The 16,222-nt window shown below is 40.0% G+C and overlaps 1 protein-coding gene across 1 annotated transcript; it reads right to left on the bottom strand.

Moving 5' to 3' along the window:
• Positions 1-1,172: 1,172 nt before the first annotated feature.
• On the bottom strand, positions 1,173-12,616 carry LOC147880084 (cytokinin hydroxylase-like). Its single transcript, XM_087371656.1, has 7 exons — positions 12,354-12,616; positions 3,270-3,613; positions 2,918-3,162; positions 2,399-2,640; positions 1,743-2,133; positions 1,327-1,508; positions 1,173-1,179 (listed from the first exon to the last, which is right to left on the bottom strand). The coding sequence occupies exons 1-7, from the start codon at positions 12,614-12,616 to the stop codon at positions 1,173-1,175; spliced, it is 1,674 nt and encodes a 557-aa protein (XP_087227782.1).
• Positions 12,617-16,222: the final 3,606 nt, after the last annotated feature.

Raw genomic sequence — 16,222 nt, 5'->3', positions numbered from 1 at the left:
ACATTCTAGCTAGATGATAAAGATTGTGCAAGGTAAGGTAAATTGCTTACTGTTCATATCCTTTGGTCTCCTGCTTTAGGCAGTAGGGGAGGAAGCTACATTTTTGTTTCAAGTTCTTTTCTTCCCCTTATGGTTGGACATGGTATTATTACACCTTCTAGAGCACAATGGATCATACTTTTCATTGGGGGATGTAAGGTTGGTATTTTAAACCTCTATGCCCCCAATAATAGGGGGGATCATGTCCTTTTTTGGAAGGAATTCTATCTTGGGCCCAATTATAGACATGAATTATTAAAGGTGGCTTCAAATGGTGGAGTTGCCTACAAACTAGAAAAGGGGAAGGGAAGGTGGCATTCACTGTCTTGAACAGCTTGGTGGGATGCCTTTATTTACTAGTTCATTAGTATGGATAGATGATTCTCGTGGTCCAACAAGAGACGTTGGATCCCCATCCATTTTCCAAATATAGGTAACAAAACATCAAAAACTTGAGTTTGCACTAAAATTTACACTTTTCAAAGCTTGATTACCTTTGATCAACTTTGTAAATCGTTTTCTATACATTTGAATATTAGACAAATTAAAAGCGTATTGATAAAATGTCATTTGCAAGCATCATTGTGAGAAGAGAAAATATTTAAAAAGCACCACTTGTACATTTCCTTCTGTATAATTCATTGAAACACTCCCTAAGTCTTATCGTCATAGTTGTTCATTCACATTTTCACAAAACGTTATGACATGTAAGATGGGGAATTAGTGTTGCCCATAAAAACCCTTTCCCACCTTATCAATGATGGTTAAGACGATGTAAATGAGGGGGGTGAGGGGTGGAGGAGCGAGCGAAGGATGAGGGGCAAGCCATGGAGAGGGCGAGAAGTGAGGATGGAGACAGGGGCATGGCGGTAAGAAGGTGAGAGGGTGAGGGAGAAACGTGAGAGGAGGAGGGCGAGGCATGCCTTAGCCTCTAGAGTGGCGAAGCCAGAACCAATGCAATTGCGAGGACCTTGTCCAAACGGCATAAAATTGTTGTTGTAGTTGCCGTTGACATTCTTGTTGTTGTTTTTGTTGTTATCAAAACGCTCCGGCCTAAACTTTTTCAACCGAGGGTTAATGTCAGTGAATGGCAAATTTTAGAAATCAACCTTTAAATTCGAAAATAGTAGGCTTTAAAACCTGCAAAATAATTTCATAAAAACCCTTCCGTCTTCACTCTCATCTCCCCTCCACGTTCTCCCTTATCAACCTCAATTTGAAACTTTGAAATTTTGAACTTGAAGGTTTTGTATTTGTTAAGAAAGATAGTTTTGGGTGAATACTCACCTGAACTTGTGTGCATCTTCTCCCCACACATCCATATCATGGTGTAAAGCTACTATGGGTATCCATAGCCATAGCCCCCTCGGTATCGTCATGCCTCCTAGCTTCGTCTCCTCCATTGCCTTCCTCACCGTCAATGGTGCTGGTGGATACAGCCTCAGTGCCTCCTTCACGATCATCCCCATCTGCACAATCATCATCACAATAATAATACCATCGCTTCATGTTAGCCCTTGTAGTGGAACTTATCATCCTCATTTCTACCCAACAACTTCAACAAGGGGATACTGCCTCTAAGAACGTAGATGGAGCAAATGGAGTAGTCGATGGGGGAGAGGGTGATCAAGCACTATGTGTATGTGTGTGTGTGTGTGTGTGTGAGAGAGAGAGAGAGAGAGAGAGAGAGAGAGAGCCCTTACATTTTTCATTCTGCCCAGCTTCTCATATGTGAGTTGGTCATCCCCTTGCATAGCTTCCATGGCTTCCTCTCGGGCTCGTTCTTGCCATTCCGGATGGATGCTCAATAGCATCACCGCCCATGTCAATAGCAATGCTGTTGTCTCATGCCCCGCAAAGTAGAAGGTCTTGCACTCATCCACCACGTTTTGCGTCGTGCATCGCTTGTCATTTCCATTGCTTGTTGATCCATCGCTCTCTTTCAACAGCAGGCCCAGTAGATCGCTTCCATAGCCAATTGCTCCTTGTTTGGACCGCTCTGCTTCCCGCCTTTCCTCCACAATCTGACTCAAAGAACAATTTATCTCTCTGCCTAGCGCCCAAATCTTGCGATTTAACGGTGTCGGTAGAAAACTGCATGAAAGCAAGTGCTATCAATAGAATTCTCGGTAAATAAACCCAAGCGTGGTAATTCACGAAGCATGTTGACGGCTATTAGATATGGCTTAGTGTAGTTTGGCAGGTCTTCAAACAAATAAGAAACTCAAGCCTTGCCAATCTTTTGAACAAAAAAGAAGACTATATCTTTAGCATTATAATGATTTCTAGAATGCTTGCAATCTTGATTTGAATCCAAGCAACATAGTTAGCCTAGGGATTGAAGTCATCCTACACGAACCTTTTCCCAAGAAACACAGAGTGATCCAATTTGACTATAAGCGTTTGAAGCACATCGATCTGCTCGAACACTTCCTTTCCCTTCTCATAACTGCTACCGAAGGACGTAGAGGCAATTATATTGGCGGTCAGCTTCTTGAACTCGTTGAAGGCATCAAACTCAATTTTCCCTTCTTTGTCCATTAGTGTCTCCCATTCATCCAACGTCTTTTTTGTGCAGGCTATCATATTTGTGACCAGGCCCTGAAAATGTGTGGAGTTTAAAAGACACAAATACATTTGCATTTCAATGCATGATTCGAACGCGTATTCAAGCCTATTTACACCCATATGTTGGTTCAACCTCCTCTCTCTCTCTCCAAAAGGCATTAAAGGGGAGAAGAGGTTAAGAAATCACAAATCAGGAGACTAAACAGGGCAAAATCAGACTAAACAAGGCAAAAGCACAAACCAAAATCAATTCCTCATTCCTGACTCTTGGACCGAACCATCATCAGCAAACAATTTAATGCCTATTAACCAGTAAAGGAACCTTTAAATTTTGCTGATGAAAAGCTGGTGCAACCACACTTCGGCGATGTGCCCAGGCTTCTCCTGTCAACGTAAAGAGCCCTCCTCCATACAGAGCATTTCTGTTTCTCTGTTTCGACGACGCCTTGGAGTATGGACCACCTTGTTCTTTCGAGTTGCAAGCCTCCTTCACCAGTTCTGCGTCTGTAACGAAAATTCCAGGCTCTCTTCCCCACCAGAAACAACACTTTTTACCTGCGCCACGTCCAGACTCCAGATGATTGGCAGTTTATTAGGCTGCGTAGTTTGTGACACATTTAAGCACTTGTCACGTAAAAACGCAAGCGATGTGCTTTCCTTACCGTAGATGTCAAACCATCGCGTCAGGTAAGGGATCAACCTCGAGACAACGTCGTGATTGATCCCCTTCATATCCTCCGCGAGCACTTCTTTACAAATGCTAGCTATCTCCGCTGTGTTTCCCCCAAAGAATTGAGGCCTAGGTCCTTTAAAACCTTGCTTCATCATCCGTGCTGAGACTACATGCGGAGTCCACCAGTACTCTCGCAGCATTCTAAGCAGCAGAATGCTCACGGGAACCAGAAGCAAAGTTATGAGAGAAACAATAAGGGGCCAGGCTTCCATTGGAGCAATGGGATCAGCGAGGGTGGGGTTGAAAAGGCGATTTTCTTGCTCGGCGTCACAACTGCAGGCAATTACATCTACAGCAAACTTGGATGCCAAGAGCGAAAGAGATGTCTATTAGAGTCAATCGAAAATGGGTTGTAGAGATGAGATTGTTGTCATGCGGAAGAGACAATTCGGCCGGCATTGATGAGGGGACCATCCGACCATGTCGACGAAATTTTGAAATATGGCGACGAAAACTCCAATGTTGCATGGTGATTGACCACTCTTCGAGGTTCACTTTTCAACTTAAGATGAACCCACTTTATACCATTTCTTCCTCTTCTTCCATTCTTTTCCAAGCTCTTTCTCCCAACCTGGGCAGTTAGAGAAGCGTGTGAGAGAGAAGGGCATCTATAGGAGGAAGATATGTCTAATTGGGTACACGAATAGGGACAAAGAAAGCATAGTCAATGCACACTAGCATGCACACTAGCTCCACTATAGAATAGTGGCAAAAGGTTGTGGATTTTGTCCTTTTATAAGTACCATGGAAATTTAAAAAAATTCTAGATTTATATTTTTCGAATATGACATGGAGAATTTCAATGTGTTGGTAATTGACAAATAAACACCCCAATGACAATGAAATCTAGATATAATTTAGGCAAAAATTTTGGCTCTCACTCTAAGGACCTGAGCATAGGAAATTAGACTTAGCACGTAAGAAAATAGGATGGGAGTCCCGTCCATGTTCAAATGTATTATTTTCCTATTCTCATCCCATGATGTGTTAACAATGAAAAGAACTAGGAATGAGTTAGGTGGGAGTAGCATAATTTCATGTCTTTAGGAGCTTGCAGGCATAGGGACATGTCATCTTTCATTTCCTAGGGTCTTGAGGCCACATCCCACCATTTAAAATGGCTAAGTTGGCGACCTTTGTAAATGCATATATTTAGCAACCAAGCCACCATGAATGCTGAAAATCCTTCACAGAATGTTGTCCACTAAGTGACCTTTTGTAACTGCTTAAGCTTGGAATGAATAGGCAAACACAACTTAGAAAAGGAAGTTATTCTACCTAATGTCTCTCTCTACTAGTCTATGTCTGTTACACGTAGAGCTATGGGAATGCGTTGCCAGTGTGAGTGACGAGATGGTTTGAAAAATGCAAATTTGCTAGGGGATAGAGGTTCTTTGAATGAAGTTGTAACGGAAATTTGAAGGGCATGTATGCTTTTGAAAACTTGGGAGCAATGTGGTCCATATGAGAGCAAGCATTGGAGGGTTTTGTTTCATAGAGTTGCTCCCAGGGATACTAAGTCTTGTAAGAGGATGAAGGGAATTTCGCCATGTACTATATTGTTAAGTTCCCTTGTAGTGGGAATCACCATTAACTACTCTATTCGGCGTTCACCTCTCCTATGTTTTCGATTAATTAATTAATTGAACTCGCCCCTCCTTCCCCTTTTGCAATTAACCTATCTCTTCTGTGTTAATTAATGTCACTCCCTCCCCTCTCATCACTGCCTCTCCCTACTTCTCCCTTTGTACCCTTTGCTCCCTCCAACCTCCCCTCTCCACCCCTTCTCTTCCTCGTTGTCCTTAGGAGGCTTTCACAACCCCCCTTCTCTACCTGTAATTTATCACCCCCCCTCCTTTTATGCGAGTATGGCAGAAGCTAATGGATGCGAAGGCTTCTGGAAGAAGCTTACGCCACCACAACCTGCCCCGTCCCTCAATTAAATTCACATACCTTATGGTAATTGAGCATCGTGCCCCTCCCAAAACACAAACAAATTGATTAATGATCGTTTCTTCTCGCTGGAGCCCTAGAGTTCGCTCATGGATAGTGGAGATAAACCGCAAGTCTTCATTTCCCAAAGATGGTGGTGATGTTGATCAAGAACCTTTGAGAAGGTTAGAGTGCCAATTTTTATGTTTCCATGATCTGTCAAGTCATCCAGGAGGCATCTCTTCTCTTCAAAAAAAATCATCGCATTAGTTGTAACGCTACGCATACGCTATTTGGTTAAGTGCAGATGCTTCAAACAAATGTTTGGTTAAGTTCTACTACCTGTTTTCCCTTCATCCTTACATGTTTCCCATTGTCTTCCCTGACTGTATGATTTCTTGGTACTATCTACATGCATTTATGTTGTGTATGTATTTTGCATTCATTAAATTCTATTGATGATAGACCTCATTTGCAGAAGTCTGGAGTGCATCCCTTTAGCTATAAGTTCATTTGTTTGCATAGAAGCCTGTTTATTTGTATTTTCCAATGTCATTCTTTTGCTTTACCTTCAAAGTTGTAATCATATTATCTTATAAAAATAGGTCTTCAAAACACATTTACTTTACTGTTGCAAGATTAGAATGTATGTAATTTTCCTATGTTGATGTGTATTGTACATGCTATTTTGTAGGTGCTACTGCTATATCAGCTTGTTCTTATGTAGAGAAAATTGCATCTCCACCTTCTCCAAAGGCAAATTTTATGTTGCTTGCTTCTCCAAGTAGACCCCCTAAGGAAAACATCAAGAAGACTCCATTGCATTCATTGAAGAATTGATTTCATGAAGTTGCCCAAGAGGCCTACGTTAAAGGTAAAGCCTTATTTTTTTCTTTATTTATTCCTCTATTATTATAGATTAGTTTTCTTTTCTTCTTTGAATTTAGTGAAGAAGCTCATACGAGAAACTTTGGAGTATGTTAGTTTTAAGTCTACGATTACTTCTCGTGTGCAACGTACCTGAAACTATGCATGTGAAATCCTTGGTTGGGAAAAAATCCCCACCAAGAAAAGGCACAAGCAAAGTCATCAATACTGACTCTGATTAAATTGGACAATGGAGTTGCAAATGTTAATGTTTGGTTGAACTTTGAATACTTTTGCTATTATTAAGGAATTGCATTCACAAAGCATTTGTTTTAACATTTGATATGTTAATGTTGTTTTGGTGGACTTTCTCAAGGAAATCTTTGTACTTGCAAAAGGGAATTTCTATGCTTCTAATCATAGTAAAGAGTTGTGAAAACAAGTCAAATTGAAAGTTGGTATATGTTCTTTTATTAGCAACCAAATGAATGTTTATTTACTTCCAAATTTTATGTTTGTCGCAACAACCGTGGAATTTGATATTCTTGTATTGCTATTTTATAGACAAAATTTGTTGTGGTCCAACATAAGGCAATAAATTTATTTGAATTTCTTGTTTGGCATTTGATTTTGATACCCTTGAATCTCACTTTCTCTCATATTTCTATTTGTAGCGAGCAAGCAACTTATTTCCAAAGAAGATAATGACGAAGTAAATTCACACAATGGACTTAATGATGTTAAGAAGATGCAACCCTCACCACATAATTTCCCATCCACTGCCAAAGCTATCGTTCCATCGAAAGAGAACTTTGTAGGGGGGGAATTCTTTGGTTTCTCTAGAGATAAGCCACCTATCGAATTGTGCACCACATAGATTTGTTTTTTAAGGAAAACAACTTTGCAAATATAGTACATACAAAGTCACAAACCCAAAATATCCTACATTCTTGAAGGGAGACTTGACATATAAGTTTTGTTCCCATACAATTACATTGCTAATACCTTCTACTTATATTCATCAGTTTGTGATTTTTTTGCAAATCGGAGAGTTTTATAGAGTAGAGGGGGCAAGTGATGTGCCAACAGGATCAAGTGAAGTTGAACCTCAAAGTTCTCTCTACTTGTTGATGCTACCACTTGTATCATTAGAGGGGAACCTTTCAAAGGAAATCTCCGCTTACTAATTGATCACTCTTTTTGCACATATTTTCCTTGGGCTACTAAAATGATCAAATTTGGGAAATTGTCGATCTCCAAATGCTATGGAGACAATTTCAATCATCATTATTAAGGTTGCAAGCGATGAAGGCATGGCACACCAAATTATAGTTGCAGACAGACCACGAGACAAAGATAGAGCTGCAATAAGTTCTATTGCTCATTGATCACTCTTCTTCTTTTGACTTTAATTAGAAAGTCCTTTGAACTTTCCCTCTTCTTTAGTTATTGATGTCATAGCTATCTTTTGTAAAAGAAAGAAAAAGTACCCTCACTCAACTTGTGCAAGGGTTTAACGTAGAAGGTGTAGTTATGTACATCTTGAAAAATGTGTCATTCTTAAAAGCAAAGGGAACGATTTGCATCTTTGATTTCACCATCTTAGTAGATGCACTGGATGGTTCAATTAAAATGGATTGAAACAAGCATTTGTTAGCCAAGTGACACAACTTGGCTATGGGATGCATGTAACCATTCTTCTATGCAATTTTCTTTAATCTCAGTTACATAAAAATTCTCTAACAACAAACTTTCCTGAGTTGCAGGTGTTCGGAATTTTGCACTTCACTAACATCAACATAGACTTTCTTGAGTTTGTTTAAGAGGGATGTGGAGGTGTTCAAGTTAGCCGAGATCCTCTTCGACCTTGTTACTACTCCTATAAGAGTCCATAAGCAATTGCACAAGTTCCTTGCTTGACTGCAGATATCATGCAACATGGAGGTGATCAAGTTCTTGTTCATATTCGTGGCCCGTATGTTGATATTGTACTTTCCTTGGGTGTTCCCTTTCTTGAGCTATACGAGCAAGACCTCATGATAGAATGATAAAAGGTTAGAAGCTCCAAACCTAGTGGAAGCTTTATAGTCAATAGTTCAGGTTTCGTCATTGCATTTCAGCCAAATGCATGATGTAAATTTTTCAACATCTATGCGAACAACTTGCACTTTAAATATGCCCTACTCCTTTACTGTGCTTGCAAGCTCTACATTCTAAAGAACATCATCATATTGTAAAGAGTAAGTTTAAGAGTACCATGGACATACAAGATCTACTATTAATAAAATAATTTAAAAAAAAATGAAGACTTCATCATGACAAATCCATCAAACACAAATTCTCTTATTTGTCTTCTACATTTTTTCCCTTCTCTAACATACCAACAATTGCTAAGACTCATATTTCAGAACATTATTTGTACGTCCGAGATGAGAAATATCGCATGGGATATGTTGACAACGATTCCAAAGGGTGCAATGTTGAAAATTGAGAATGTCCAAAATTTAGTTCAAAACTCTTCAAGATCTCGTGCATTAGTAGTAGACATCCTCCAACGTTTCCATGCCATTTTTAGATCTTTGTTCAGTTTACCATGCTATGATGGAATGAAACTTTCAAAGAAAACTACAATAAGTAAAACCAAACAAATTGATACAAAGGATTACTATTGGATGATTCAAATGATCCTTGCACAATCACTCTGTTAACACATTTGCAAGAAAAGCGTGTTTACAATGTATGGAACAAAGAAGATGATCTATTTTTACAAGAACTTATCCATAAAACCCAACCTTGCCTGCAAAAAATGTTGCATTCTCTTTCTTGACCGTCCAATGCAATCTAATTATACAATGCAAGCTACTTTGAACAAAATATACAAGATGAGAAGAGTCGCACTTGCACCAAACCATGGTTCCAAGAAAAATAACTCACCAACAGCAACATCAACATTTGAACCAAAAGCTCTAAAAAGAAAATGAAGTCAAATTTCACATGTGCAACGATATGCAAAAAAGGTTCTAGACACTCCAAGTTTCTCATGCATTTGTTGTGGTTCATTGAATTTTCTTTGCAAAGCTACAAAAACTAAAGGAGGAAAGAGAAATGGGAGGTATCTCGAAAGGCCATGATTGCTTAAGTGATGAGGCAGTATCTTTGAAGAACGTGATTGAGTGGAAAGCGCATGGGGATGGCAATGGGAGAGCATTGAATCTTTGACAGGATCACAAACAAAGTGGAGACGACACAAGTAAATCTCTTGAGTTCTTGTAGTTCCAAAATACATTTTTTGATTGCAAAAGAAAATTTGAGCTTGTGGTGTTCTATTCAACGTTGTTTGAAGTTCTGTTTCTTCACCTGCATTCATTGATGCCATATTACTCCATATAAAAGGTTTGACTATGTGGAATTTGTTATGGCAACATCTCAATGTTTTATATCTAGCTCATTTCCATGGCATAGGCCAAGACTAGGAGCGGTAGCCTATGGCTAGTTTTAATTTTGTGGGAGATTGTTGCAATTGGTAGCCTTTGCCTTTTGCTCTAGTGTGCTGCTAATAAAGCTCAAAAAAAGGGGAGACAAGCAAGAAGAGATGTATATCTTTGAAGACCATGATTGCTTGAGTGATGAGGCAACATGTCTTGGTGGCAGGCAATCATTAAAATGAAATGCAGTAGTGTAGATGCGATCGAACTACTAAGGATGTGGTTGAGCTGGCAAATACGAGCACATTGATCCCTTGAGCTTGCCCTTGTTTACCTACCCTTCCCATCTTCCCATGAGCTTGCCCTTGCCTTCCCATGCCACCTACTCTCCCCTTCTTAGTTTGATGTTACGGCACAAGATGGAGCATTGCGTTATGTTACCTAACATTAGTTAGGTTAGTTAATGTAACATCAAGTTAGGTTCTCATTAGGTTATGTTAGTTAAATATTAGATTATGTTTGTTAATATTACATTAAGTTAAAACGGTTAGTTAACATTAGTTCAGGTTAGGTTGGGTGAGGCTATGCTAGGCTAGCACACGTTAGGTTAGGTTAGGTTAAATGGTTAGTTAATATTAAGTTTAGAAATTATTGGTTAGCTTCATCAACCTTGGCTTAAGGAAGATCCATCTCATCAATGGAAATTTATAAACTATAATGAGAATTAGGTTTTTGCATCTGCATTTCCTACCTAGAAAGTAAACAATAGTGGTGCTTCAATCATGGAAGTATCATTGGTATTAAGAAAGTTTTGAATTTCAAGAAACAATACCATAGAATGCCTCACACCTACAGGTTATTACTCAAATCCTCTAATGTTGCTACTATTATTGTCCTCCTACCAAGTGCCCACTTCAGTTACACCTATGAAAGCTCTTGGTGACTCCCCAATTATGCCCCAAGTATAGGCAAGGTGAGCTAACTCCCCCCTCCATGTTTCTAAACAACTAGATGACTTGGCTTATGCAATCTATTGATCTAATTACAACCTAATTTGCCCATGAATTTTCCCAACCCAAATTGTGGCTCTACCTGAGGCCTCTTTGAACCAATCACTCCAAGGATCATTGGGCAACTCCATAATGCGCCTATTCCATGATAGTCCTACATGGACTCTTACAACCTTAAGGATGGGCTCCGACCAAACCTAGCAAGGATCACTCCTCTTCAAGCCACGTGGCAACTAATACTCGTGATGTCCATGTGTCATCACATGGTAAAGTTGGGAGCTACCCACATGGCAACCTTGTTCATATTGAACTTGACCACGTTAAACTTGGATTTGACCACATGGTAAAATCAAGATGCTACATACATGGCAACTGTGATCATCTTGGATCTAATCACGTGGCAATTCTGATCAAAACATGTACTATTCCTATTGCAAGTGTCCCACCCCTCACCCTACTCATTGGGGGCTCACATGTGGGGCAATGTCCAACACCCTCTATCAATGGCCCCTTGTGGTCCTAAACCCACCCCTTGCTAGTGACCCTATTGTGGGCCTACACCCACCTAGTAGTCTAATAAATGCTCCATCGACTCTATGGGATAGATCTTTGGAACATCTCTTTAGAAGAATTTGAAGGCATCCTCAAACACTGGTCACTACATTCACACTTCCTAATTTTCTAGGTATGGCTACACAAAGTCTTTGAGCTCTTGGGGCCTACCCAAATTACAAGCATCACAATGTGATCTGATGTGACATTGCCAAACAAGCCATGTCCCCACCAAGACATTTCAAATGATTAGGTACCTCCACTAATCCAACTAACTTCTGTACTCTAATAATGATCAAGCCATTCTCCAAATTGACATATGACCATCTAGTAGTTTGCCTCATAAATTAGAAATAAAATAGATTAGCCAAGCATCAAGCATTTGTTTCCCCCTTGTTAATGTATTTGTATTTACTCCCTCCAATTCACCTAAGTAGAGAAATCCATGTGGCAAGTTCACATATATTCCCTCCACCAAGAATCTAGCTAGCACCCCCATAGTTGCATCCATTAGGCTCTAGCCCCAAGCTCTTACTAGGCTCCTATCAAAGTTGAACCTTGAGTCTACCAACATGACCTTCAAATGCTCCTCTTATGTGGCTCCCAATCTCTACACATAGAGTTCTATCATCATATGCAACCACATCCATTAAGATTTAATTCTCAATCAACTAACTTTGTCAACAGATCAATCTCCTTGGAGATGTTATCACCAAAGCTCCACAACCATTAGCTAGTGAACATCACTACCATGAAGCTTCCATCTCTAACTAGCCAAAAGGTATTCACTTCTATTCTCCAACATCAAAGAAGTCTAGGACAACCAAAGAATGAAAAGCACATAATTGAAATTTCTAGAGCATATGGTAATTATGTTTTGCATACTGCATATGCCCCAAGACAAATATGTGGACTAAAGGGATAAACACTTATCCCATTCATGTGTATGAATCCCTATTACTTCAATTTGAATACTAGCATGTATTTGGATGCAAGTTCTCAAAGCAATATTCTAGTGTGCATTGAATATTATTTTTCATGCAAGATGACCATAAGTATAGAATAAACTCACTAGAGCAAGAACGAACAAACTGCTCTGCATTAGGCCGAACGATGTAAGTGAGGGCATGGCTTGTGAAGAATTGCTCTTTTACATGGTGAACCTTTTGTTTAAGTGCAAATGCCTTGAAATCAACATTCTCCTTCATGCCCTAAATTTGTTTGTACCTTAGCAAAAGTAAGACATTCATATCTAGAACTAGCACTTTAGGGTCTATAATGTGAATAGTTTTTTTGAGAGAAGCAAGTGCTGCCACACTCTGCTCCTGAATTTCATCAACATTTGCAATATGCACAAGTCTCCTTTCCACAACTGCAAGTGTGCCTCGTGGGGAATCTTGATCACTTGCTTTTTGTTTACTCTTTGATGAGATTTCTGGGGAATCCACAATAATTGCTTCAAGTTCATTCTTTGGCTGATATGCAGCCATGCCTCCCTCTCATGTGCATGGTGGATCACACCCAACAACCATAGCTTTTATGGCACTGAGTACATCCCTGCATTCATGTAGCATGTGTAAGCCAAAACCTTGGTCCTTGCAAGAGTCTAGGACCACTGCCATGCCTCTCTGTCCCCATGGCAACTTCCAGGAAAATTCTGGCGCAAACAACTCTGCGCCTTTTGAGCAATCCTCAACACTCCCCTCTGTTCATTGCTTTGCTGATATGCATCCCTGCCTTCCTCTCGTGAGCCATGTATATCACACCCTACTACTACAGCTTTTATGGCACATAGTACATCTCTGGCTGCATGATGCAAGTCCAAGCCAAAACCATTGTCCTTGCAAGTGTCCAAGAGCACTGCCCTTCACTCCCCATGGCAATTTCTAGCAATGGTCCATAACAAAAATCTCTGTATCAGGATACATGGCATTATTTTACAAATAATTGTATAATCAAGGTTATATATTCATGATGTACAAGATAGGGAGTACAAGGAACATATGTTAGAGTGCTACATTACAATGCACAAGGATAGGGAGTACAAGGAACATAAGTCAGAGTGCTACATTACAATGCACAAGACAACTTTATTAGATAATGGGCTAGAAGGAAAGACAATGAAGAACACAAAATTCCATTGAAAATGATTGTCGGTGGGATATTACAAAGCCAAAAGTAGCCATAGTGTTTTGATAGAGATTTTTTTTACAACACTAGCTTCCAACAGAAACAACTAGGAAGGCAAGCATTTTTTGGCCTTGGAAGTAGTAGCACCTTCCCTTGCATCTTGACCAGTGTCATTCTTTGTGGTATGTTCAATTGTCATGGTAGTTTCTCCTGCAAGAACTATTTTTTGCCATAGCGTCAAGGTCTCTGCAAGTGTAGGGCTCCCCTCACTTCCATTTCTCGATTTTGAACCAGAAGGTGTCTCTCAGGTGTCTTCTCGAAAATCTGAGGGGCCCCATCAATTATATCTCCCGAATTTGAACCACCAAGGTCCATGTGTTTTTGTCACATTATCTCCCAACACTCCCACGCTGTTGGCAGGAGAAATTGAATTTGGTGCATCCACTTCTACTTGCTCCATTTCACTAGAAGTATGACTACCATTTGCCTTGTCCAAAGAATCTGGCTCAATTGAAGGGATGTCATTTCTCAAGTTTTTGAGAAAATCAAGTAAATCTCCATCAACGCTAGTAGTATTGACTGATTCACCCATGACCAGACAGCCAAAAACAAAAGACATATATACTACTTCAAGTAACATCTGCATACATTCAATCATGTTGTCAAAAAAGAAGAAGGAACAACCAATCATGTCTTATACCATTTTGAGGACCCTCATTAACAACAATTGGTTTCGGCTCACAGCTTTCTTCTTTTAGTGTTTGTAGTTCTGCCCTCATGAAGATAGTTGTGAGATATGGAATGGCAAAGTATCACACAAGGTACCAATCAAACACAAATCTACTTGCCAACCAAATCAAAAGTATGAATGTAACAATGTCATTATAGGTAGCTACAGCTATATATAAAATCCAACACCGTGAAGAGGTACCTACAAAATGAATTTTAGCTACCACTGTGTTGTAGCCATCTATCCACCATGTGGTGGACAATAGGTAGCTACCTATTCCATGGAGTAGCTACCACTATGACATAGCTATCTATCCACCATGTAGTACCTACCATGCTGTTGTAGCCACCATGAGGTAGCTACCATGGTTACCACTACTCCTTAAGTTGTAGCTATCTATGCACCATGTGGAAGGTACCATACGTCAAGTCATAGCTATGTATCCACCATGAGGTAGCTACCACTATGTGTTGTACTATCCACCATGTGGTGGACAATAGGTAGCTACCTATTCCATGGAGTAGCTACCATTGTGTTGTAGCTATCTATCCACCATGTAGTACCTACCATGGTGTTGTAGCCAAAATGAGGTAGCTACGATGATGACCATTACTCCTTAATTTTTAGCTATCTATGCACCATGTGGAAGGTACTAGATGTCAAGTCATAGCTATGTATCCACCATGAGGTAGCTACCATTGTGTTGTAGCCATCTATCCACCATGTGGTGGACAGTAGGTAGCTCTAGGGAGTAGCAACCACTATGACATAGCTATCTGTCCACCACATAGTACCTACCATGGTGTTGTAGCCACCATGAGGTAGCTAGCATGGTGACCACTACTCCTTAAGTCGTACCTATCTATGCACCATGTGGAAGGTACTAGACATCAAGTCATAGTTATGTATCCACCAGGAGGTAGCTACCACTATGTTGTAGCCATCTCTTGGGGCACCAACTCCCTTTAGTAACAAAACCTATCAAAATCTTGAGTATGAGTTACCCCCCCCCCCCATCCAAAAGACCTCTCCCCTTGGGCCTCACATATTATGAAAAATATGTACAAATCTTAAAATCTTGCATATTTTTCAAGGTATATACCTTATATTTTGTGGGAGGGGGGACATGAAATTTTTATATTTTTTGCTTGCATATTTGAGAAAATTTAAGGACATCCATGCATATTATATATGGACTTTGTCCCCCCATACCTTGGATTTTGAATGAGGGTAGTAACATATTACATATTGAGTTGGCGCCCCAAGAGCCATCTATCCACCATGTGGTGGATAGCAGATAACTACCTATTCGATGGAGTAGCTATCCACTATCATAGAGCCTATGTATCCACCATGTAGTACCTACCATGTTGTTGTAGACACCATGAGGTAGCTACCATGGTGACCACTACTCATAAAGTCGTAGCTATCTATGCACCATGTGAAAGTTACTAGATGTCAAGTCACAGCTATGTATCGAGCATGAGGTAGCTACCACTATGTTGTAGCCATCTGGTGTGTGTTAGCTAGCATTTGTGGGAGGGCATGGTAGGTAGCATTTGGTGGGTAGGTAGCCACCAACCCCCAGATCTTTGCTACTACCATACACTGTGTTGTATCTGTCTATGCACCATGTACTATCGGTAGCTATGTTATAGGTACCTATTTGTGTTTGGCAACTGCCAGCAATAGATTGCCAAGTACCTGACACCTAGTATGTGGAATTCAACATTTGTGGTATGGCCTAGTAGGTATCATTTGGTGGGTAGGTAGCAACCCTCCAGCGCTTGAGAGGTACTATAAAAATGGAAAGGCCTATTAGGTAGCACATGTCGGATAATTATTTAGCTACAACTTCACGGGCATGCACATTGCACATCATAGGTATATAGGTACCATAGACATAATTAGAGTATGCAAAATATAAAACACAAATTCAAGTTGGATGATTTGTGAACATACTTTGATGAAAGCTTTTGTATGATGCATCACAACTATCGAAGAGCACCGGTGACCGTATCTTTGGTGTAATTATTTGGCTGCATTGTTTGTCCATACACTGGTTCAAGCTGGTAGTAAGGAGTGCAAAATAGTACATGTGGTATGCATGCTTGCATGGAAGCAAGAACATGCCTAATGCTTTGGCATCATACATCAACAACCCACAAGTTGTACAAATATAACATGAATAAGATGTATAAGCATCAGCAGATGGCACCTTAGGTGGTGGAACACT

Source organism: Dipteris shenzhenensis, chromosome 33 (assembly GCF_047967505.1).
Source record: "Dipteris shenzhenensis isolate YYH24624 ecotype China chromosome 33, Dip_SZ_1.0, whole genome shotgun sequence".
NCBI classification, from domain to species: Eukaryota; Viridiplantae; Streptophyta; class Polypodiopsida; order Gleicheniales; family Dipteridaceae; genus Dipteris; species Dipteris shenzhenensis.
Note: the sequence above shows the minus strand (reverse complement) of the source record. Positions and strands in the feature narration are given on the sequence as shown.